The 26,496-nt window shown below is 37.7% G+C and overlaps 1 protein-coding gene across 1 annotated transcript; it reads left to right on the top strand.

The window, feature by feature from the left end:
- Positions 1–5,098: 5,098 nt before the first annotated feature.
- Positions 5,099–24,617, top strand: dnaja2a (DnaJ heat shock protein family (Hsp40) member A2a). Its single transcript, XM_077229253.1, has 9 exons — positions 5,099–5,281; positions 6,150–6,209; positions 6,841–7,067; positions 9,328–9,408; positions 9,673–9,806; positions 9,918–10,114; positions 11,956–12,100; positions 12,184–12,311; positions 23,602–24,617. The coding sequence occupies exons 1-9, from the start codon at positions 5,204–5,206 to the stop codon at positions 23,788–23,790; spliced, it is 1,239 nt and encodes a 412-aa protein (XP_077085368.1). The 5' UTR covers positions 5,099–5,203; the 3' UTR covers positions 23,791–24,617.
- Positions 24,618–26,496: the final 1,879 nt, after the last annotated feature.

The following is a 26,496-nucleotide window of genomic DNA, read 5'->3' as shown; positions in this document are numbered from 1 at the left end:
TCTCAGCAGCACTGTTGGTTTATTTGTAGAGGTTGTATAGTATTTACAGTCATTACGTTCCTGTGTATATTGCGTGAATGACGGGTGGTTGGGCAGATATTGTGTTTTGCGGTAGGTGGTATGCCATACGGAACCGTTGCCACTGAAACTGCATATTAACGCACCAGTGGGGCTCGACAGCCTTAGTCAAACGGGTTGGCGCTTATGGTTGGTTTGCGGAGAGATTGTGGTTAGGTCTCAGCAGCAAGAGGGAAGTAGAGGTCACTAAGCTGGGCTGAGTTGAGTGGGGGACGGAGGGGGGTGACTCTGGGACGCCAGAGTCACTGTCGAGCCCTCTTGAGGTGTCGTGGGCTAGTCGACGAAACACTGAGGACGGAAGGTGCCCACTTGAAGACCCTAGAGATGTTCCCTACTCCGCTCAATCCAGAGGGTTGTTATGGGGGGACCGCACTGTGGTTGCAGCCGTTGTGTGTGCTGACGCGCAATACACTGTATTAACACCAGACAGAAGATTCACGTCACCAGATGGAAAGAAGCGTAAATGGATGGAGAAGCATAGGTTACTGTAAAGCTACGTCTTAGTTGGTGCTTATCTTGGCGAAAGCCGAGTACAAATCAGCATGAAGTTTTAACATCTACTCTCGTGTAATGGAAAACACACACACATAAACACACACACATTTTTGGGATAAGTTATTGTGAATTGTTGATATTTTTAGTTAAATTTTTATATTCTGTAATTTCATATATTAGTTCAAAATTATTCTTATTTAATATGCAATATAGTTTTGATCATATATTAATGCAAATACTTTTCTTATTTCATATGTGCAAAAAAATTAAATGAATGAAATGATACCACAGAGACATTCTTCAATATGCAAACAATTGAACTTGAATAAATTAATTGATTGATTTTCTCTTACTATTTCATGTTACTTATTTCCATATGCATTGTTTAAAAAAAAACATTGTATTATTCCGGCAATAAAATAGTTTTGATTTCTATGACTTGGTTTGATTCCATGTATTTTTTAATGGCACATTTTTCATATTAACTCTAATAAAAATGATTAAACACATTTTGTTATAGCTATAGATATTTGAAATAAATGGTAGGCAAAAAAAAAAAATGCTTATAACAGGTCTTTCCATTTAAAATGCAATTTTTAGTTTTCATTTTAATCATATAATTTTATTGAAAAAAATGTCTCACATTTTCATGTTTACTCAATAATGCATGCTTACACACACACACACTTTTGGGATGTTATTGTGAAAATCTAATTTAGTTTAATATAGTTGATAAAATCTAATTTAGTTTAGTTCAATATTTAGGTAATATAGTTTAATAAAAAAATAGCTGCAAGAAGTAAAATGACCAGCAGAGGGCAGTAGAACTGGCTCATTATTATTGGCTCACTTTCATTTTACACTACTTGGTTACACCATTATTCTGCACTAAAGCAAACCAGTTTTTTCATGTAAGCTCCATAATGCATGCTTACACACACACACACACACACACACACACACATTATTGTGAAAATCTCTTTTAATGGTATATAAGCATTTCACATATTTCTTTGTGATATAATAATATAAAACTAATTTTAAAAAAATAGCTTTAAGCATTTGTTTGTAAGCCAATGCTGAAAGCTGATAAAAAGATTAAACATGTCTAATACTGCTGCTTCCTCTAGTGGACAACAGTGGTATTACAGCCTATAGAGTTGAAACGAATTAATGGAAATTTGGTTTTTCACTTATATCTCGGGAACGAGAGAGCGAAAAAATCTGAAACTCGGAGAATAGATAGTACTCGGTGGGCCCTGTGGAACAAGACCACCCTGGTGTTGCTGGGCGATTGGGGACGGGAGTTACGCCCATTCAAAGGCATATCTTTGTTGGCTTATATCTCGGGAATGCCCAGGCCAGATCGCACCAAACTCGAATCGAAGCTAGATGGGACGGTCTCTTTCCAACAAGCTATCCCACAAGAATCTAGGTGGTCTAGGTCGGGAGTTACAGCCGTTCCAAGTCGGGATTCTCACGGATTAGTGATCCGCGGGGGGGCGCTCCCGAGCCCCGCGACGATAGATTTCGATCAAGAGCCCGGAGAGGACCTTACCATCAAAATTTGAGCGCGCAGCGACTTTCCGTTTTCGAGTAATGAGTGAATTTGTACTGGGAGGGCGTGGCCTATCTGGCGGTTAAAGTTTTACTTTCATTTTCACAATTGACATTATAGTAATACTCCAATAGATACATTTTGACAAAATGTGTTTGTAAATGTTCAAATAATGATTTTATAAAGTCTAAATATGAATTATATATAAAAATATTAGGGAGTAGTATGATGAAATGACAGCAGGGGGCAGTAAAATACCACTTATTGGCTGTTATACACCCTATTATTGCCATCCAAATGAAGAAGTTATACCTTTTTTGATAATTATTGATCTAGAGAGTCCAGAGAATTGTACTGCACTGGTTTTAAACATTATGATTTGAAAATTATATGATCATAGATGGAAAATACCATTTACAGCCAATACAGGCAATTTACCATAGGAAATATATGGTTTTAAAGCTTTTTAACAGTTATAGCGCCAGCTATGGTCCGATCTCCATGAAACTTCGCATGCTTCTTCACATTGTTATGACACATATGCTCATCAATTTTTGTGAAGTTCTGATTTTTTATTTATGATTTATAGGCTTTTGAGTGTATTTTGAAACGCCCATTTTCTAAATGACCCCGTTACAGCCACCCAAATGCAAAAGTTCAACTTTTTTTGATAACTATTTATCTAGAGAGTCCAGAGAATTGTCCTAGACTGGTCTGGTTCCGATCGGGCGAAAAACCTAGGACTACTTCGCAAAAGTAGGTTTTTAACATATTCACGAATATTTAATGAACGATTTGATTGACAGCAATGGTTCTAGAGGCAAAGTTGTTCAGCATGAAGAGATCTATCAAATGATATGCATATTGTGGGGATGTGTGCCACACCACGTGATTACAGAGCCGTAAAACTCGTTAGCGCAAACTAATGGCCGATTTCTTTCAAAATTCTTACAGACCTCTAGGGCCATGAGTCGAACATGCCCAGCGAGTTTCGTTCCGATCGGCCTCCGTTAACCTCGTCTCACAGGCGCTCAAACTTCATTGGTCGATGGCGGCCATGTTTTTTGAGATACGCCAATTTCCTCATAGACATACATGAGGCCTTGGACCAAGACATTGCTTACCAATTTTCAAGTCAATCGGACTAACGGTCAGGTGGTCAGAGCCCTTTTTATGTTTTTTTCACATTATAGCGCCACCTAGTGTTAGATCGTCGCGATTTTTTTACTGTGACCTCTGAATGAACTCATTCACATGTGTACCGAGTTTAGTGAAGCTATTTAATTTACTTCTTGAGTTATAGCCATTTTAGTAAAATAGGCTCCGCCCACAATGTTCATTTTGCGCCCCCTAGCAAACCTGAATCAAAATTTCAACTTTTTTTGATAATTATTGATATTCAGACTCCAGAGAACATTTCTGCACTGGTTTGGTTCCGATCGGGCGAAAAACCAGGGACTAGTTCGCAAAAGTCGTTTTTCGACAAAATTCAAAATGGCGGAAAATCCATCATGGTGGAAATAAAATCGGAGATATACGTTTTTTACTTCAGGTTTCCAGCTTTCCAGTGATATAAGACACTGGAGTCTAATACATACGGTCTAGGAGTTATGAGCAGTTTCGCACAATTGGTTGCCGTAGCGCCACCTATGGTCCGAACTGGTTCTTCACCATGTTATGACACATTTTTGTGAAGTTTTGACTTTTCGTTTAGGATTTATAGGCTTTTGACTGTATTTTGCCCCGCCCCTTTTCTAAATGACCCTGTTACAGCCACCCAAATGCAAAATTTCAACTTTTTTTCGATAATTATTGATCTAGAGAGTCCACAGAATAGGCCTAGACTGGTTTGGTTCCGATCGGGCGAAAAACCAGGGACTAGTTCGCAAAAGTAGGTTTTGGACAAAATTCGACATAGCGGAAAAAATTTCTTGCCTAAATCGAAATTGGAGATATACATTTTGTCCATCTTGAGCCAAGGATCACAGTGGTGTAATGCTTGAGGCTAGAACCAACGGTCAAGGAGTTATGAGCAATTTAGTACTTTTGGTTGCTGTAGCGCCACCTATGAGGCAATCGGGGTCATACTCTGAAAGGTTGTCCCCAAATTGAGGCCTACCATCTGGCCGAGTTTCAAGTTTCTTGGCCTTACGGTTTTGGCTGCACGATGCCTTTTATGAAATTTTTTTTTTCAAATAGCAATTACAATAGGTTTTCAGCACTTCGTGCTTGAACACCTAATTAGAATATGAAACTCCAAATGATAGGCTAAATTAAATATGATTCTGTCATGTCATATGTGGTATGGTTGCTTTGATGCTGCATTTTATTTATACAAGGCCAGGGGGACGTACGTGTGTGCGTGCGCGCCCCTTGAAATTTTATAGCAAGATCAAAACACAACACAAATTCGCTGCATAGCTTGTTGGTTATAAGAGCAATCGTGTAGGGATTATTTTGTACAACAGAACAAACTCAAATGAGCCTAAAATGTAAAATTAGGGACAGTAAAAATCCATTCTAGAAAGTACACATCAGAAACATAAAGTTAAAATTCAATAAGAAAATGATAATATTAGAAGATGTGTTAAATACAGTTTATTTATCATGTTCTCATTTTTATTTTATTTTTTAAATGTGTTTTTAAGTCAAGTCATAATTTGTTTTGTACTTAGCAATAGCAATTTACTATTTTTCTCAGTGAGATTTTCATTTCATTGTAGGCTATTAAGTTTTATATTGTTTTATTTATAAAATATAATACTTAACAATTATTTAAACACACAGTAGCAGCATATTTGGAAATCATGGACCAGTGTAATAAACAAGCAATGGTTTTAGCTGTATTGGATTATGTGAAAATATTTTATTGCATTTCTTAAAAACTGTTCTTTAAAAAAAAAGTTTCTTAATGTTAATATGAAGGATGTGTGTAATAGTTATCGTTATATCATGATGACATGTGCTAGTGCTGTGAGGAGGCGCGTGTGGAGAGGTTAAAGTTGACGCTTCCGGCCGGTGTCTCTCTTCATCTCTCCGCTTCCCGCAGACAGTCCTTCACTCAGCAAAGCCATGTCCAACGTCGCCGATACCAAACTATACGACATTCTCGGGGTCTCCCCCTCGGCTTCAGAGAACGAACTGAAAAAGGTACGGATTTATGTCTCTTGTCTTTAATTTCGGTGCTCGTTCGCGCTGTTTCAGAGTGTGAAGTTTTGTGTGAATCAGGAAGAGAGAGAGATTAGCACTGAGCTAAAGCTCGTCGTGAGTTTGGCCTAGTGTCTATAGTTACCAGATCATCGGACAAAACCGACGAGATGATGTGTTGTGGGTTTTAAGCAACCCAATCTGCTGTCTCTTTATTTGTCCGTTTACCTGTGTGTGTTTGAACTTAGCCGTGGACTTGAACATTAAGCGCAGTCATTATGTAAGGTTATATCGTCATAACGTTAGTGGCTGAAAACACAGTTAGCATCAGATCACACTGGCCGGTGTGTAGGCCTTGACTCTGGTCTTTTCCCTTTCCATGTGTGTCATAATGCCAAAGAGGTCACATGTAAAGTAATTGCGCATGATGGTCCTGCGGTTATTTTGTATTCGTTGTCAATTAACGTTACAATTAACGTTAGTCATTTTATGTTTTTGGCGAAGAGTGATTTCTACTCTGGCGCAAACCATACAGAGTCGATAAACAGACTGTAATTATCTCTTCAATGACGAGCGTCAGTAAGTTAGTTTCAACTCACTAGTTTGTTTTTGAATTATGATATTAATCTGCGCTGTTCAAGGCCAAGCGGCTTCATGTAAACGTGACGCACAAACTGAAACTTCGTAGGAGTCGTTCTCTAATCATATGCTAAAATCTTGTGAGCTATATGCTAGGATATTCAGGCAGGAGTAACTCGTTCTACTTGTACACATGTTCCTTTTATTAAGAGAATTGCTTAAATGCGGGATGTTGTTTCGTTGATGCTTTCTAAAGTGAAACTAACCTTCTGAAACCATGCATATATTTCAGGCTTATCGGAAATTAGCAAAGGAATATCACCCTGACAAAAATCCAAATGCTGGAGACAAGGTAAGAATACTTGCATGATAATATTAATGACTTTTATCCAAATATATAGTGCACATTCATAAGACGACATCCAGAAATCTAAAACACTGTTAAATGGAGGGATTGTGATAATTTAGTACATTTGTGGTCAATTGGGAAATGTTGAAATATTCATTATCTTGGTTTTAGTTCAAATTTGTTATTTGAATGTTTATCTTTGAAAAACAAATGAAGTTATACCTAATGAAACCTGAGTGTCTTTTGAAGAGACATTATAGCTTTATAATGATGAACTGATGTAAATTACCCTTTTGTTTACATCGATACATTGGTCAGGGCACATACAAAAAGCACATGAAAAACTGTAAACAGACGCTCATCAATGCATTATTGAAAATGAGAATCTGCTTGGAAATGAATTTTTTTTTTTTTTTACAATGTCATTATAAAGTTTTTGGAGCATTAAAGTTTTGGTAGAATGGACTTTAAATGGAGGGCCACATATCTTAGGTTTCATTTCAAATGTCTTGTTTTGAAGATGAATGTCTTGGGTTTGGATGGGTGAGTAAACTTTTGGGTGAACTACCCATTTAAAGTATTAATAATGCTTTTATTCAAAGATTTAATCTTTTTTTTTTCTCTCTCTCTTCAGTTCAAAGAGATTAGCTTTGCATATGAAGTACTAACTACCCCAGAGAAGAAGGAATTGTACGACCGTTATGGGGAACAGGGTCTGCGAGAAGGTGGCTGTGGAGGAAGTGGGATGGATGACATATTTTCCCATATTTTTGGCGGTGGTTTGTTTGGCTTCATGGGTGGACAGGGCCGGAGCAGGAACGGAGGGCGGCGGAGAGGAGAAGATATGGTCCACCCCCTGAAGTAAGTGAAATCACAAAGCTTCCACTTTTTAGAAATCTGTGTAAAAATGCTGCTCTCCTCGGTCCTTGGGCGCGGTTACATTGACCTCTTTTCTATTTTCTCTCACTGTGGCCAAGCACATGTATAGTTAAGAAGCTTTATCCTCTTAAATCCGAACACCCCCTGCTAAAAAAAAAAAATTTAATAAATGCTGTAGAAGTATTGTTCATTCTTAGTATGCTAACTAAGGTAGTTGACTAATGAACCATATTGTAAAGTGTTAGCTATTTGTATTTAAGTCATTTTAAGGGCTGTTGTTCACTTGTATCTATTTTTATTACCAATTTTTTTTATTCGGTTACTTGATTAATCGATGGAATAATCAGTAGAATACTCGATTACTAAAATAATCGATAGCTACAGCCCTAAACTTGAGTGAGGTTTTTGTACGTGAAGCCCACAAGACCATATGTAAATAATATACTGATGCTGCATTTGTCACGTTTTCACTCATAACTTTATGAAACATGCTCCGATCATGGAAAATGGCACATTATTTACATCAGATTCTCACGATTAAAAAGAGCCCAAAATTGAATCCATTGCGTTGATCACGAGATATTCTTCACGGCTTGACATTAAGCCTTTTCATTCGCTTAAATCTGTCATTCTCTTGTCTGAGTAAAAAAGCTGCTTGTCCGGGGGGGGGGAAATTGTGGTGTTAATAAGGGCTGGACCCGGATATTCGAATATTCGTTCGGTGTGTTGGTATTCGATTTGAAAATGTGTCATTCGAATATTCTTTTTTTTTTTTTTTGCACACCTGGCATCCCCCTCGAAACGGTTCTCATTCGCGCTTGAATATGTTTTACACTATAAAATCTAGTGAAATATAATACTTAACATATAAATTCGTTATATCTACTTAATAAATATATTTGCTTCTTCTTGGACTACTAAATGTGGTCCTGCAATGGGAGTATTCTCTGACTAGAGCGAGAACAGCGGAGTTTGTATGGACAGAAGTGCATGCATGAGCTTGTATTTTGGGTTAAGCTGCGTTGCTTTGACATTGTGGAACATAGAATAATAGAAACAAAATGTATTATCCTTTTTACCCTTATCAATCTAAATTAATCTACAGCTAAATATAGGAGACTTTGAGATTTTACTGGGACGTCACGTTTATTTTTCGTTTTTCTTTATTTAAATTTTATTTTTCTATATTTAAATTTCGTTTTTATTTATTTAAATTTCGTTTTTATTTACTTTTCGTTTATATCTATTTAAATCTACCCTACTTTGTCAGTGAGAAAAATATTATAAGACTACCTTTTTAAAAATATTGCTTAAGTTAAAAGACGTGTGTGTGTTTTATATCACTAGCGCAGTGTCCGTTCTCGGAGCATATATGCCCTGCATGCGTGAGGTGCGCCGCTTCTTTATTTAAATCTACCCTACTTTGTCAGCGTGAGGTGCGCGCGCCTCCGGCTGACGCTGTTCTGTAGTTTATTAAAAGTTTATTAATTCTGAACGTGTCTTGCCTGTCTATCTATATTGCACCAAATACGACACTGCACTCCCTTGTGAAGTCGTTTGGATGAACGGTTCTCGAAATAATCAAAATGCAACGGACAGACAGACATAGGCTATAGAGATTCCGAAGCTTCGAATATTCGATGTTCATTACTACCGAAGCTTCGAAGCTCAAAAAATGCTATTCGGACCAGCCCTAGTGTTAATATAATTTATTCTGAAGCAGTATTCTCATCAGTGTTCAATCAGCTTTGATATATTTAAATCTGTATAATGTCATATCTGCACCTTTAAAAAGCATTCCCCCTTATTATTTTATTTTATCTTATTAAATGTATGCTTTGTCCTTCATTTTAAATTCCTAAATTTGATCAATACATTTAATTAGAATAAGATTCTAGGTACCGTAGGTAGGGCTGATCAAATTAAATCATTTACACTGAGAATTACAACTGTATTAAATGTTATGATATTGTTTTAAATAGTTTTGAATATACAAATAAGAAACGTTGGAAAGAATACATTTATACCTAACACTAAACCGTGTGTGTCTCTTTGCCATAGTTTTGGAGTTATGAGTCTTTACTTTTGTGTATGTCACTCTAAAACTCTAAAAATGCCTTCAGGGCTTAAGAGGTTAAACATGTCGATAAGGTTGTTTTTGGGGGGGGGGTTCAGATCTCAGTTTTTAGGCTGCTCTTGTAATATTCTGGAAGAGCTTTCTCACCCTTTTTTTCCCCCATAGGGTGTCACTTGAAGACTTGTACAATGGAAAAACAACCAAATTACAGCTGAGCAAGAATGTTCTTTGTAGCACTTGTAATGGGTGAGTGAGATTTTAACTTTATGGGTGTTTTCACGACGATTAGAGAAAATGATTTGTAATAATCAGTGTCTTAAGTTTCTCTTTGTCCCACCACACCCAGTGAGTTCAATAAATACCTGCGTTTTAAGATTCTCATGAGTTACTATTTTGAAATCAGTCTGAGTTGTACAGACCACGAAGGCTTTTAAAGAGTTTGAATCGTTCCCTTTACTTGGCCTCAGTTTCACAAACACTTCAACACATGAATTGTTTTTGTCTCCTCAGTCAAGGTGGGAAGTCTGGTGCGGTCCAGAAGTGCACATCCTGCAGGGGGCGTGGTATGCGCATAATGATCAGACAGCTGGCTCCTGGCATGGTGCAACAGATGCAGTCAGTGTGCACTGACTGTAATGGTGAAGGTAAGGGACTGAAGTCTGAATCCACTCTGACCAGTAGTATTACTGAGTTGGGATTCTCAGCCAGCATGTTCATGTGGATGGAAGGTTTGCTCATGGTTTTTTATGATCCAGGTGAGGTGATCAGTGAGAAAGACCGCTGCAAAAAGTGTGAGGGGAAGAAGGTGATTAAAGAAGTGAAGATTCTGGAGGTGCATGTGGATAAAGGTATGAAGCACGGACAGAAGATCACCTTCGGCGGTGAGGCTGACCAGGCACCTGGATTAGAACCTGGAGACATTGTCCTGGTTCTGCAGGAAAAGGAGCATGAGGTATTTCAATGATCTCTCTCTTAAAGTTCATAAACTATTATTTTTATTTGCTCATTAATGAACCTTAATATTCAGGTACAGAAATGTAGTAATTAGGCCTAAATGTAAAATGACACTAGTGTTCACTGTATAAATTAAATATAGATTCATCTTTATTAAAGCTGTTTTGATTAATATTGACATGGACAAGAGCTGTATTTATAGGCTGCTGTCACTTTAAGGCCTGATGCACGGATCCAATATAATGATACACATCCGATTTCTTTCTCTACTCTTTGTGTTCACTTAAGACATAATCGAATGCAGTTATGAAAATACTTGAAGAGACGGGTATTTTGACATCATTTTGTGTGTATGTGTCCATTCAAGGACAAAGAGATGCGAAAGAGAAATCAATTCAGTGTTTGTGTGCTTCATGTGTTTTAATCAAACAAGAGTTTGACAGTTGCAAGGAACCCAAACTAAATGACTTTGACAAAAGAGGTGACAAAATGGAGAAATAAAAACCTTGGTAGAAACCAGGCTCAATTTGTGGGCAGGATCTCCTCTGGCCAACGAATTAACATTTTATGGTTTAATTACAGGCTATATCACAAGTCAAAAAATAGATATCATTCAAAATATTTCAACCAGTTCCTTCTGCTTGAAGATCAGATTCATCATTATGGAGACGAAGTTGGCTTTCAGGGTCTGTGCAGAGGACTTCTCTGGTTCTTGTGGTCTTTACTGGGGATCTATGCCGATGTCTGTCATGTCGACAAGGTCTTCACAGGATATTGTCTAGATCTAGTTACCATGGTCTCTGCTGACATTCAGGGCCATCTTGTGGTCGCGTCTAGGTGCAGTTCCACCATCTGATCTGGATACGGCATGGACCAAGCTGACTATGGTAACCTCGGGATAAGGATGAGGCAGACAGACTTGTATTAGCCTAGATGCTTTTCTTCTTACGATGTAACCAGGACATCGGATGTTTTGGGAAGTGTTCCGGTTGACCTACTTAATGGAGCCTAAGCATCCTTTAATAGATTTGATTTTAGAAATAAACTATATGGTCATACTTCCTGTAAGAACCAGCTGCTGCCTTTATATAATAGCTGGAGTTTGTTTATTAAGCGTGCAGTGCAACCACCCAGTAGAGCATTACAATAATCTAGCCTTGAGGTCATGAACGCATGAACTAACTTTTCTGCATTTGTTAACTTTTTTTGCAAGATGGAGAAATGCTGTTTTACAAATACTAGAAATGTGGCGTTCAAATGAATCACTGCTATCAAATAACACCCAGGTTTAGGCATGGGCTGGTTACCAGTTTCAAGGTATCCCGCAGTTTCAAAAAAATCTGTTTTAAACTCAATTTTCCATTACATTGTTCCTGCGGTATGAGCAGTTTTTTTTTTCTCGTCAAAGACAGGAAGTGCAGAAAGGTTGTGTGCAGCATAGAGAGACCCCCCCAGTCACCTGTGTAGGATGCCATAAAGAGGTGAACTAGACCTTTCCCCCCTGTCAAAAATGACAATAAAAGGGGTGGATCGTAACTGTATGATGATTGGAATCTCGAAATGGCCTTAAACAATTACTAAATTACTTGCCGGTAACAATTACTTATTGCTACGTTGGAATTTTTCCCTCTTTTGCATCTCAGATTTGCAGTGAGATTGTATCATGCAAAGATTGCAGTGACAGTGTGTCATTTTTATCCACCCTCACATGCCTCAAGTGTTTACAGGGTCTGTTGCTATGGCTGTGAAGAAAGAGATGTCTGATTTCTACTAATATGGGATATCATTAAAGCATCAATTAGCATCAGATAGCTAAATCTTTAAATCCTCTTTCAACAGACGTACAGAAGAGAGGGCAACGACTTGCACATGACTTATAAGATCGGCCTTGTTGAAGCACTTTGTGGGGTCCATTTCACATTGAAACACTTAGATAGCAGACAGATTGTGGTGAAATACCCAGCTGGCAAAGTCATTGAGCCAGGTGAGTCCTCTTGAAATGAGTTTTGTTGCATCTGATTTTTAAGTGATTTGTTTCGTTGTCTGAATTTTATTGTCCTTTTGCAGGTTCAGTCAGAGTTGTTAGAGGAGAGGGTATGCCACAGTACCGTAACCCCTTCGAGAAGGGTGACCTGTTCATCAAGTTTGACGTTCAGTTCCCAGACAACAATTGGTTAAGCCCAGAGAAGCTGACGGTAAGACCATTTTACAAGACATTTTACTGTTGAAAAGGTTTGGGTAAATTTTTTTTTTTTTTTTTTTTTTTTTTTTTTTTTTAAACCCTTTAACTGACTTCTCAACCAAATGTTTGAGTACATTTTGGGTCACTATATTTTATAGAGAGGAGTACCTCACTTAACTCAAACTGATTGAGCCATCTCTACCATCTGGTTGAGGTATGTTATGCCAAAAAAAATCCACTAGATGTCACAGTGTCAATCAACAGCACTTGTCACAACACTTCTTCTAACATGGATGGCAGAAACAAATAAATCACCCCAGCCATGTGAACTGTTTTTGGTGAAATTTTGCAAGCTAAGCATATTTTTTTTACATATTACACTATAAGAGCCCTAACTTTACAAAATTGTTACTTGGTTCCATGAAAAAACTTAAGTATGTTTTTAATAATTTTTCAAAAACATGCTCAACCAAACGGTTGATTTGGCACATAACTGTTAACTGTCACCCCCTTTTTTAAATGGACTTTACAATGCACTATTAAAACTTGGTTGTAATTCAAGAATGCTTTGGAATAAAGACCTAAGTTTGGTCTTGTTTTAAAGAAAACAGTCAGCAGATTATTGCTGAAGTAAAAGCAGTTCAAAAAATTAAAGTATGGAAAAGTTATGGAAGTTTTAAATTTACATTAAATCAAATATACTGTACTTAATATTTTTTCTTTTATATAAAATATATATTTTACAAAATATTTTTTGCTATAAAATTACTATAAAATCAAAGCCATATATCTAACCAAGTTGTGTTCCAAATTTGAAGTTGATATAACAAAAATTGAAGTTCCCATGAGATTTTGTTTAGGCGTAATACCAAAGATGACATTAATTCCATTGAATTTAATTGTATGCATTCTGCTGTAACAACTTAACCTCTTATAAGTCCTGCAAATTTTGCCCGAAACGCCTAAAAAAGACCTATCCAAATTAAATTGCATGCTGTTCTTGAACCATTTGGAGTATATGCATGCTTTTGGTCTCTTTTGAAAGGTGACACTCAGAGGTTTGTTCCTAAACAGTCAGAATCACTGTAAGTCTTACTGGTCTTGAGTAATTTAACTTTGAACACACTGAAAAATGACAAAAAAAATTCCGCCTACATTTTTTTTGTAAACAAATGCCTGCAGATAACTACAGCTGGGAGCTATTAGCTGGAAAACACAACTGGATCACAGCATGAAGCCTTACCAAACAGAGTTTAAAATTTGATGATAATATCTAAGAAAATGAGTGTTTTACACATGTTAATCTAAGTGTATGTCTAGGCGCTTCCCAAAAAAAGCCACTTGGAGACTCCAAATGACCCTTTGTGACCATAGACACATGAAATGCTGCTATTCTTGAATGCTTTACTCTACAGTCATAATTTTGGGCTCTAATGAAAGGTTACACTTAGGGCTATTATATTCCTTATCCAGATTCACTGTAAATAATTGATGACACATAGTAACTGAGGCATAAACACATTATAGTGTTTTTTTCAATTCTTGAAACCAAACTTTCTACAAATAAAGAGACAAAACAAGTTATATTGAATTAAAACACTTTAATATTAGAACTCACTATAAATATATATATATATATATATATATATATATAAATAATAATAAAAAAAAATAAAAAAAAATATATATATATACACACACACAACTATTTACAAATTATATTTATCAGAATAAAGAAAATATATCTTCTAGAGCACATCTGGGTGCTCTATATTCCACCGAACATTTGTAAAAAAGAAATTACAGGTTATTGGCAACATGCCAATCATTGTAGCAATCCCGATTTGGAACGAAGCACAAAGGGGTATCGCAGGAGGAGCACTTGACTGGTGTCTTTGCCTGGCACTGTCTGCACCTCAGACGACCTGCAGTGCTGTGTCCACTGATGTGCTGTGTGTGGAGTAGGTGGTGGAGCAGGTCTGCCAGCTGCTGCTGCCAGCTCATCAACGAGTGTCTCCCTAAAGGCCTTCTGGTGCATGGGTACCTGTCCTTTGCCTTTTGTGATGTCCTTATAAAGGAGGAACGCATTCACCACAGCTATGTCCATAAAGTGATAAAAAAAGGTTTTGTACCACTTCCGGGTCTTGTGGATCACTTTGTAGAAGCTGATTAGGGCATCAGATAGGTCAACTCCACCCATGAACCTGTTTGGACATAAAAAAACAACAACAACAACATTGAGATATTTTATTTCAAATAGCATTGATGATTTTATAATACATACCGGTTGTACTCTGTCACTGCTGGTGGAATAGAGATGTCTTTCAACACCCAGTGCCCATCTGCATCTCTGACTCTCCTCTGAACTGTGTTCCGCGCATGGGCTGTGTGAAGTGTGGAACACATGAACACGTCCCTTGTGTCCCGCCACTGAACAAAGAGAAGGGAGTCCTTTCGGATCCATCGAATACTGCCACGGGGAGATTTCGAGTCCAGAACATTTATTTTAGTTTTTGGAAACCCGATTCTATTTGTGCGTATGGTTCCGCACGCCCAAATCCTCTTCTGGAGGAGGTCAATGAAAAGAGAGGGACTGGTGTAGAAATTATCTACAAAGAGCTTGTAGCCTGTGCCGAGCAACTGCGTGTCCACAAGCTCCATCACAGACTCGTAACTTAGCCCCTTGCCACTATTCCCTTGCAGCTTCCCTTCGTAAACGAAGAAGTCCCACGTGTACCCATTACTCGAGTCTGCAAGGACAAAAAGTTTATAGCCCCAGCGCACAGGTTTATTTTTCATATACTGCTTTAGCCCAATGCGAGCTTTTGAGGCAACCATCCTTTCATCAATCGAGATTTCTTGGCCAGGATGAAAGTTCCTTTTGCAGGCTTCTCTAATCTCTGTGTAGAGTGGCTTAATTTTGCATAGGCGATCGAATTGGGAGGTTCCTCTTCTCTGCTCATTAGCAGCATCATCCGCCATGCTGCTGATGTGAAGGGACCGGCAGATCCGAAGAAACTTCTTTCCCGTGATTACCTTTTTTGGGAACGGTATGCTGTAAAGATTACCCCCTCGCCAGTAATCCGTCAGTGAAGGGAGTTTCACTATACCCATGTAAATTACCATAGCCATGAAGGCAAACATGTCCTGTAAGGTTATGTCAATCCATGGGTTAGAGGGATTTGTGTAATTTGTTGATCCAAATTCATTAGTGTTTTGAATTACTGTCTGTAACAGGGTGTTGGTAAAAAAAAACTGAAAAAGTTGAAGAACCGTATATGATGCTGTACGAATGAGCTGGGGTCCTGGTGATTTGGTAGGTCTGAATGTAGGCTGTGGTGGTGTCACATCTGGAATGTCAACATCATTCCATCCTTCTTCAGATGTGGTAGAGGACATTTCAACTTGACTGCCAGTTGTCCCTCTGCCTCTCCCACGTCCTCTCCCTCTCCCCCGTCCTCTGCCTCTTGGTGTTTTGCTAGCTGAAGCTCTCTGGGAAGGTGAAGGTTGGGGCCCTTCCCCCGATGAGGTACTGTCATGACCCTCAGCATTTCTTCCTCTACTGACTGGCTCCCAGACTTCATCTGACTCATTTTCAGATGATGGCCTGTGATATAAAACAATAACAAAGAAATAAGTAATTTACAAAACATTTACACTGTTTCTGTATCAACACTCATATAAACAGAAACACATATGCACACAAACATGAGCACACACACACACACATATATATATATATATATATATATAACCTGTACATATGCCTGTATGTATAAAACCTGTACCTGTATATATACAAACCTGTAACGTTACATGAACACACGGACACGGTGCATGAGCGCACACAAAACAAACACACACACACGCGCGCGCGCGCGACTTATAACAAACGACATATAACACACGACATAAGCTGGCAAGTACACCTCAAAACAAACACATAACATTACCTCAGTATATGCAGTAAAATATGTTGTAAAATAAAATACTTACTTGTCGAGAGTGACGTCTCCACCACCCAAAAACATCTCCTCTGCCACTGACTGAGTCAATGGATGAAACCTCGCTTTCTTCGTCAGATACTTCATCCTCCGACTCATCGCTGTCACGCCGAGTACACTGCTCTATCACATCTTCTAATAAGAAGTGTGTTTTGCTGCTTTTCTTTGCCATTTCCTTCTCTCACTCCAAAAACGCGTTCAACTGTCTTTTGTGCACGGGCGCACCAGTCACTATGCAACTTTGCGCATGAACTTCACGCGTGAAAAGTTGAATCCTCCCACTAAAACAGCATGTCAATCTTTTCAGAAATTTATTGGCTATCAGGAAACACCGTCATTTGCGTAAATCCACCTAACTGCATTGATTTACTGTCAGTCAAAGAGAGGGAGGGCCATTCCTCATCGATGGGCACTCCTTGGCTATTGATACCTGGTGACACCCCTACAAAGCACTGATTCGCTCAAATGACCCGTCAATCAAAAGTTCAGGGGTCAGCGGCCATTTTGACATACAAATATCTGTAATATTTACATGTTCAAGGTAGCTTCATCAAAGATTCCATCGAAGTTGCGTTAGCTCTGACAGCTAGCTCGAATTGCTACTAGAACCCTACTTGGCTGTTTATTGATATAAAAATGTGTTATGGACCAAATAATTCGCTGAATTGGATTGTATGGACCCTTTACAGTGTAAGTAAACCATTTTTGTGGGAATGAAGTGGATCAGTGAAGTAAGATGAGCTTTATAGGTGAGTTTCTACCATTTTGTGTTTTATTTTGTTGTAGGTGGTCTGACAAATACACCGATTACACACGCTGTGTTTAGTGTATATTAAAATGGTTTACATCGTTCGAATCACAAGAGTTTAAGCTTTCTAACGATATGAGATATGTTTAGCTTTTACTTTTTGAGTTGTTGTATATCGCGAAGTTATTGCGCAATAATATGTGATGTACCGACGACGACCCGTCCGAACATTAAAAGGTTAAATTTCTGTCCAAATATCACTTCTGTCACAAAATGGAGACTTAGACCTTACTGACAATGTGTTTGTCACGATTAGAAAAGGTTTTGATCATAAATTATTATGGGCAATGAAAAAGTATGGCAATGTGTGAATTCCTGTACCATTTTTTTTTTTTACCATTAAGTGACATCTCAACCATTTGGTAGAGGCCGATATTTTAAAAATGATGGGATGTGTTGGAAAAAAAATACATTGAGTCTGGTTACTAGCAACTAGGAGATAAGAAATGCAAACAAATTTTTTCCATCACTTTTTTCTTGGTGCGGACCTTAAAGGGTTAAGAAATTGAGCAAGGATGAATTAAATTGAAAAAATTAAGCAGCACAAATGCTTTCAACATTGATGAGAAATATTTTTTGAGCAGCAAATCATCATATTAGAATGATTTCTGAAGGATAAAGATTGTAGGAATGATCCTGAAAATTCAGCTTTGCACATGATGATTTTAAAACGTTAAAATTATTATTAGAAATTGTAATTTTTCACTATTAATTTTTCTTTTTATTCAAATAAAATGGGGCTGAAACTAACGATTATTTTGACAATTAATCAAGTAAACAGATTTTTTTTGTTGTAATAAAAATAGACCCAATCTAACAATAGCCTTTAACCCTCTGAGGTCTAAGGTGTTTTTGGGGTCCTTGAGGTGTTTTGACTTGCCCTGACATTTGTGCTTTTTTTCAGTTGCTTATAAACATATTAATAGAAAAGGTGTAATTACACTCTATTTAGCACAAACAGGGCTACCATAATATGTGAGCAAGATGTATGTACATTTTTGTATTTTTGAGAGAATATTGTTTATGCGTGGTTATTGAAAAAACTAAAAAAAGTGTCTGAAATAAGGCCACAAAACACATACTAAATATGTGTCCACAAGACTTTTGACTAATGGGTGTTGTTGCCTAGAGTTTTTGCTTCAAAATGATCTGAAAATCATCATGGCTAATCATTTACACAAAACAATACATTGATTTAAATTTTATAAGACACCTTTTGTTTGGAAAGGCAATATGCGTGGAGGCGTGTTCACACCTGAGAAGACAAAGGCCGGATAATGTGCCCTATAATGAGCTCCATATTAATTAGCCTTTCACACAGGTGTGTCACAGGGTCCCAAAGAATGCAAGGACAAAAGAAATTATATATATATATATATATATATATATATATATATATATATAAACTGTAACCAATTACAAATAGGTTACAATTACAACAACAATTACAATATTTCAAGTGTATTCTTTGTAAAAAGAATACATTTTATCATAAGTATTAAAAAAGGTAAGGATTCATTGGTTTGAATATTGGAACAAACACTAAATAACATCTTAGTTGATAATTCAATATACCTACTTTATTTTTGACAAAACATCATACTATAGTATATTTAACATATGAGCAGAAATTGGCGAACAAAAGCCTATTTAATGTGACAGTAGTCTTTTTTTACAGTCAAAACTTTATAATCTATCCAAAACTAATCACAAAATCTTGTCTAAACATTCATATTTAGTCTATTAGCATGTTAATTTGCAGTTTGTTGCTTATACAGACATTTTATTACAACATATTTCAGTCTATTTTTACTCATCTTAGTAGGATAGCATCATTTAGCCTACACACAGACACGCAATTCATATTTAAACAGTCTTTTTGCGGTTTACAGACACGATTTAATATCGCGATTAGAACAAAGCACTTAAGAATAAATGACTTACTACATCAGCTGGATCCGTTGCTCCTCGAAATGAAACTACCGGCACTTCTGGTACATTTTCCAGGGTTATTAGATAGTATTATTCCTCACAGTGTAGGGATGCGCTGATACTGGGATACTGATACACAGCTGTAGTAAGATACTTACTAAACTTGATCTGTTTTATTCTCCAGCTGGTGGGCGTTGGTATGTTTGAATGGCTTGCCTTAGATCATTTACGTTTGAATACCGCGCACTCTCCGTGGGCGTGGCACGTTAACGCGTAATGAGGTATAATGAGCTGTAAAGAAAAAGACTGACATCTCTCTCTTTTCATACAGATTACATAAACTGAGAATCTTCTTTTAAATTAATTCATTTATATAAAAAAACAGAGTTCAAGCTTCATTATGGAAAAACACTCGTGCCTGTATGACAAGTATTCGCGGAATTACAGTTAATTTTCGGACGCGTTTCAGAATGGACTTCACTAACAAAGAGAAGGCAAAACTAGCATCATGGTTATTTTTCTTTATTTGACTAAAAGCACAATACTTTGTTTATATTGTGAGTATACACAAAAAAATACACACTTAACAGGATCGAATGATGTATAACACTAACACATAAGATTAAAATCAACAGAGTATTTTGAGGCTCTTTTGCACTGATAAGAAAAAAAGCGAGACTATCGCGTCGGCGCGATATTAGACCTCAGAGGGTTAAAATGTCCTAATACATGCATAATAACAATGAAGCAATTGAATTGTTCTATGAAGCCATGTATAATTACTTGCTTTTGATACTTTATTTGAACCAAATATTGTTTAAATACATAATATAAACAATCAACTTGTGTGCATTATGTATTATAACAGCAGATCAGATTCTTGTTTAACCCCTTAACCACAACCCTCATGAGAAAATTCATAATCAAATTAAGCAACCACTGAATGGAATAACACAAACTCAGAAACTGAGCTTTTTAATGCATCTAACCAATTTGATCGACTCTTAAAGGTTGTATGAGTGATTGTGGGTGACATCACTTTGTTTGTTTGGGATCTCGCATCAAACTCAAACAAAGTTAGCTCGCCCCTCCCTCCCGTTTCATGCATCATGAAAAAAACTATCATTGCACGTGCATTTCTTAAAACAAACAAAAACGACAATAACACTAAAATGTGAACATGGCTGCTTTGGATTACAAAGTGCAGTGATGTATATAAAATATGCAGTCGAGCCAAGTCATATCACACAGGGTGTTTTGCTGGTTCTTCACTGGAAGCAGCAGTATGATAAATCGAATCAGACATATAGCTACAGATCTATGGGGAAAACTCATGGTAACAACAGCTATCACTAGGCTAACGTTAGTCCTAAACGTAGGCTAGTGTTATTGCTAATAGTACAATGTGTTGGCTAGACATATCAAAGTAGGCCTATCTATGAAAGACGTCACGTTTGTAACCCCTTTCAGTTCAACTTCATACAGAACTACATGATCAATGAATTCCAATTTGTCAGAATCAACTCGCGCACTAGCATGCCAATTGTGAGTTAGCGCCAGCTAACAAACGCAACTCGCACACTAAATCCCTACAATCTGATATTCACTCTGTTCAGCATAATGTCGCCTACGTTAGCTAGAGCTACCCAAGTTTACTTTTTTTTTTTTTCAAGAAGGATATTTTCACACACAGTTCACATCCAAAAAAGTCAGCACTAGACGCTACTCACCTGTCCAGAAGAATCGGTGCAACACTCGGTGGAAAACACTGCATAAGTCACGTGGGAACTGCTCAGCTCGGTACTGAGGGCTTAGCGTCAAGTTTCTTAACTTTTTCGCCGACGAAAGCAGAGCCGTGGAGCGCCGCTTCGCCATGCTTTCATTGTTTTGAAGGGAGAAAGGAGCTGAAATGACGGGAGGGGTTGTGTCGCCCAGATTTGCTTCGCCCGGTCTGAAGACATGCGTTCTTCTCCCACACAAAAACAGAATTTCATTCCAAATGTAAAATTCCGCATTAACACTAGATTGCGCGTTAATTCGCCAATTCCTCGATTCTGTCCGCGATTCTGTGATCGTGGAAATTATAGGGCCCTACATTTTTGCTTGTAAATTCATAAAAGATGCTCAGATCAGGGAAAAAGCATTATTTACAGCAGATTCTCCCGATTAAAAAAAGCCCGAACTTACCATAATCTGTCACTTGGATCTAAAGATATTCCTCATGGAGTAGCTGTAACTTTTATTACTTTATGCTATCACAATTTGATACCAAAACATTTTTTTCTCCTACCATACATGCATCCTAAGTTATTGCATGTCAAGAAAGATATGTAAAAAAATTTCCCTTGCACACTTACTATCCTGTAAGTTTCGGAACTCCACTTCCTCGTTAGTCCAAAAACAGATTTTACTGAAACCAAGGACTTGTTTTGTATTTTGTCACATTATTGCGCCATAGTGTGACAAAAGAAACCTTATGCAGAATGTCGTCTTGTGGTACGATCTCAAAGAGGCACAAAATCTCTTTCACTGACCTTTACCATGACTGTTCCCTGCTGGTGGAATGATCTGCCTAACTCAACCTGAGCTGCTGAGACCGTAGCCACTTCAAGAAAGATGCTGTAGACGCATCTTTTTTGGCAGCACTTGATCCAGTAATACTAACACTTACTCTTCCATTCTATTATTTTTTTTATTATTTGATTCTGTCATTTTTTTTTTTAATGACATTGACCCCTCTCAGTTTAATCTAATGCAGTCCAAGCACTTGCATATTGTTGTCCTACTGTTAGTTTAACTGCTTCTATTGTTCTCATTTGTAAGTAGGGCTGGGCGATAAATCGATTTTATCGATTAACTCGAATGTGTAGTTCACGCCGATTTTTTTGAATGAAAATCGGTTTTCTCTTTAACAACTGCCGACGCTCCCATCTGGGCTCCCGTAGTTCCGACCGGGCTCAGCGCTTGCCATGATAGAGATACACAAACAACATGGCAAATGAACAAGACCGCGGCAGCAGAAGCTCAGCCACCGAAACTCTCACGAGTTCACTGTGAGAGACGCACTTTTTACACGCTCTCACGCCACAAATCCATTTTCTCACGCAGAGAAACATTCGCGAAGCAACGAGGACACTGACACCGACAGACAAGAACAGAGCAGGTTACTATCGATATGAAACAGATTCTCAGCTCTCAGATTCTGTCAATTTTATTACAAAATTCAAACAATAAACACCGTTTTGGCGCTTGTAAATGTGACGTGAAAGAACGCTGGCAGATCTCAGTTCAAGCGGCACGTGAACCGAACATCTGTTAATCTTTACTACCAACTTACCGAGATGTAATAAAATCGATCGATCAGTGTTTTTCAACCGCGGAAAGATGTCCATAAAACAGCTGGAGAACAACATATGCCACGTAACGTAACATTTACCTCAGGATGGCTTTTAATGACCCATAGCACGCATGTTAGTAAGACGCATTATAAAATAAAAAACTTATTATTTAATTTGAGTTAGTTTTAACCTTTTAATAATACCAGCTGACAGGGCTTTCTGTATGTTTACAGCATTAAGTGATTTTTTTTATTTTTTTGGGAGAACATTTAACACATTAACGTATCTACTGTACCTATTTATCCAAAGGAATTTATATTGAATCAAGATCAGAATCAAATCACAAGAATTGAAATTGTGAAATTTGTGTTAAGCAATAATAAAAACAGTAGCATACCAGTAAACTTAATAAAATTATGTTTAGTTACCAAATAATTTGACAATCACCATCACCAAGTTTTTTGTTTTTTTACACATCCCCCCAATCCCAATCCACCCATTTTATTTTGTTACATTTTCATTGTTTTCACAGACAGGGCCTGTCCTCTTGTCTTTTTGGCTTGTTGTTTCCGATTGCACTTTAATCGAGATCAAATCCCAGAAGGGAATATTAAAACAAAGAAATTGTTCAAAACAAGTTTTAACTTTTTGTCATCTGCAGATTGATAAGTAGGGAGAGAAAAAAATCGATTTAAATCGTAAATCGGATTTTTTTTTAAAAATCGGGGATTTTTTTTTTAGGCCATATCGCCCAACCCTATTTGTAAGTTGCTTTGAATAAAAGCGTCTGCTAAATGAATGTGTGTGTGTATGTATGTATGTATATATACATATACACATATATATATATATATATATATATATATATATATATACATTTATATATTATTTTTTCTCTTTCTCAGCATGAGAATGCCCAAATGTAATGAGAAAACGATACCTACCTTTTGATTCTCCTTGCCATAGTTTTGGAGTTACGAGCATAATAAAAATAAATGTCTATCAAAAACATTTAAATCTTACAGAACCCTAACTTTTGAAAATAGTGAATGTATAAACAGTAGTCAACATTTGAAGTAGATCAAAAAAGATCATCAAAGTTGTCCTAAGAAAAGAACGGGTATTGTTCAAAATTCTTGTATAGTTTTGATCCACTTCAAATGTTGACTACTGTACTTAGTGTGGTTTCTTACCACTAATATTTCTCTCCTGTTTTTGCAGGAGTTAGAGGACTTGCTGCCTGCACGGGCCGAAGTGGCAGACATCTCTGGAGACACAGAAGAGGTGGACCTGCAGGAGTTCGACATGAGCCAGAGCTCCTCTGGTGGTCACCGCCGCGAAGCATACAACGACAGCTCAGATGAAGAAGGAGGACATCACGGGCCTGGCGTGCAGTGTGCCCATCAGTAAACCCGACTAATATCTTGTCCGGCTCCAACAGTGGGGATTAAAAAAATGTTCTAGTTGCACAAAAAACGGGTGTGTTTATAATCTGATTCGGGGCTGCCTTAAATGATGAGAATTTCGTACAGCCATTCCAGACCACCTGATTCCCTTGTAGTAAACGCACAGATGATCCCGCATCTAGTAACCCTTTCTTGCCCCCTTCTCTCCCTGCGGCCCTCTAGAGGCAACCCCACTTCAGAGAGAAAAGGGTAATTGATACGTACTCTGTGTGTACCTTGCATTTTTTTTGTTGTTGTCATAGTATTCACAAGTTTAAATCTAACCATTAAATGCAGTTTTGGCCCTGGACTTGAGATTTGTTGGAGAGCAGTGACCTAATGCAAGAGGAGTTGAGAGATCCTAAAAGAAATGCCTCCATGGGATTTAATCACCAATCCATTTTTTTTAGGTTTGTTTGTATCTGTGCGCAATTTTTACCACTTTATTTTATTTGTAGATTTTTTTTCTTTTCCTTTCTTTGATATTTTAAGAATTGGAACAAGAGGCTATAAAATGTATAAAATAAGTGATTGTCATTTAAGCTTTGTATCAGCTGCTGTCACAACTGAGTGTGTTTTATGTTTTGAAAAGGCTGAAATAAAATCAGTTGCCTATTGTCAGCTATCCAGGTGCATGTTGAACATTTTGGTCCCTTCACTGATTGAAACGTCTGTCAAGAGAAAGAGACATCATACGCAATGAAATGAGTGGAGGAAAAAGCACCTTTAGGCTTATATCTTCTGTGAAAGTTTGAGTTGTTGAATAAAATGTCTTTCAATATCTCCTCAAAATAATCAGTCTTTGCTTCATTTGGTGCTTGAATTATTACTTGGTATTGTTTGCATTGTTACTTCTGACACAGACTTTAAAGTTAACATGGGGTCAGACCCGTCGCCAGACCTCAGTCTTAAGGGGGGCATATGAAATGTATGGGAGGGCACAATTATTATTAGCCTACAGTATGTATATTTATAATAATCAACTCTAGTCGCGCAGCACGTAATCATCACGTTAAACATATACCAACAGCAATATGACCAGGTAGCCTAGCCTACACCACATTACACAGAAGCAATTCAAATGAATATCCATAAAACACTAAACTACACAACATATTAGATGTAACACTAGAAGCATCTCTCAAACATTGCATTTTAAAGCAGTCAACAGAGGATATGCATTGCCATGACACACACATATACATACACTAGCACGCAATTACACTCGCACAGATACTTTGAGTGGAGGCAGCGCTGTCCTCTCTCCAGTCCCAGTACAGCGGGAGGAAGTGTTTCTCCGAGCAGAACCTCCCCGTCAAAGTATCATTCCACTCGGAAGGAACTGAAGCGAGTAAGCCGGTGAAAACTCGTTTTGAAACAGCTTTCAAAAATGCGCTGTAACTGTTGAGCGGCTTAGTTGTATGTCACGTACGTAGCCTAATGTTCTTTTGTAAGGCCGCGATAGGCTGTTGCAGTGTAGATTCCAATCAATCAAACTAAATCACACCATTGTTTCTTTATATTTTTAATATTTTAATGATAAAGAATGCAACATTAATGCAACACAAAATTAGCAACTATGATAATATTAAAATTAAATTATCTGTGCCTCAAGTGGGGGGGCACAACAAGCATTTTTTGGGGCGGGCCCGGCCCCCATAGCGACGGGTCTGCATGTTGTTAAAGGGGTTATGAATTGAGAAATCAAATCTTTTGACCATTTAAGAGATCATTGTACTAAAAAAATCGTGTAAGTTTAAGATTTTGTCACATTATTGCGTCATAGTGTGACGAAAGAAAGCTTATGCAGAATATCAGCGCCTACTTCTCATCATGTCCTCTTTAGCCCCGCCCACCCATTTGTGCATGTCATGCAGTATTAAATAGAGGCAAACAAGATTACTCCAGCAACAAATGATAAAAGTGCCAAGCTGTAGAATAATGTCTTTGTGATATGAAAGCTGCAGTTCTTTCCTTTGCTTCGCCATCTATGTGGTTAATAAGCACTTCATTCCGTTTAAAATTAACACTGTGTTGCCAAGGTGCATAAAGCATATTTAATAAGATTAAATGTTTCAGTTATGTAACAAGATATTTTTCAACATCAGAAGTTTTCAAAACAATTCTGTACGTATAACGGCGGGAACGTTGAAAATTATTTGCAAAACTACTACCCAATCATAACACTGGGTGTTTACTTCCAAGACTTGAAAACGAGAGCAAATGGAGCTTACGTGTAGCTCCTCCTTTCCTAGATCTCCATCGAGGAGTAGTGAATGTATGGAAGGCCAAGAGGGCCAAAAACACGTGAATTTTCACGCAAAATACGCTTAAAAATCAGTTTAAATGCGTGATTTTTTTCCCCAAACCACTTCAGCGGAAATCCCGCCCTGCAGCCAATTTCATTGGTATAGGTTACAGTGACGGGTAGGTTTAGGGATCAGTGTTTGGTGTAGGCAATCAGTACAGTAATTGACATGACCAATGAAAACTTTAGAATCGGCTGCAGGGTGGGATTTCCACTGAAGTGGTTTGGGAAAAACAATGGGTGCTTCTCAATATCCCTCCTCGCTCCTCTGTCCTCCATCCTATGACCCGGAAACCAATCAAGCACAGCCATCTTCAAGGACATCTCAATTCTCTAATTGCACCGCGAGGAATCGAGGATCGA

The sequence above is a fragment of the Siphateles boraxobius genome, unplaced genomic scaffold, assembly GCF_051911475.1.
Source record: "Siphateles boraxobius isolate OS27281-9 unplaced genomic scaffold, OSU_SipBor_1 130, whole genome shotgun sequence".
In the NCBI taxonomy this organism is placed as follows: Eukaryota; Metazoa; Chordata; class Actinopteri; order Cypriniformes; family Leuciscidae; genus Siphateles; species Siphateles boraxobius.
Note: the sequence above shows the minus strand (reverse complement) of the source record. Positions and strands in the feature narration are given on the sequence as shown.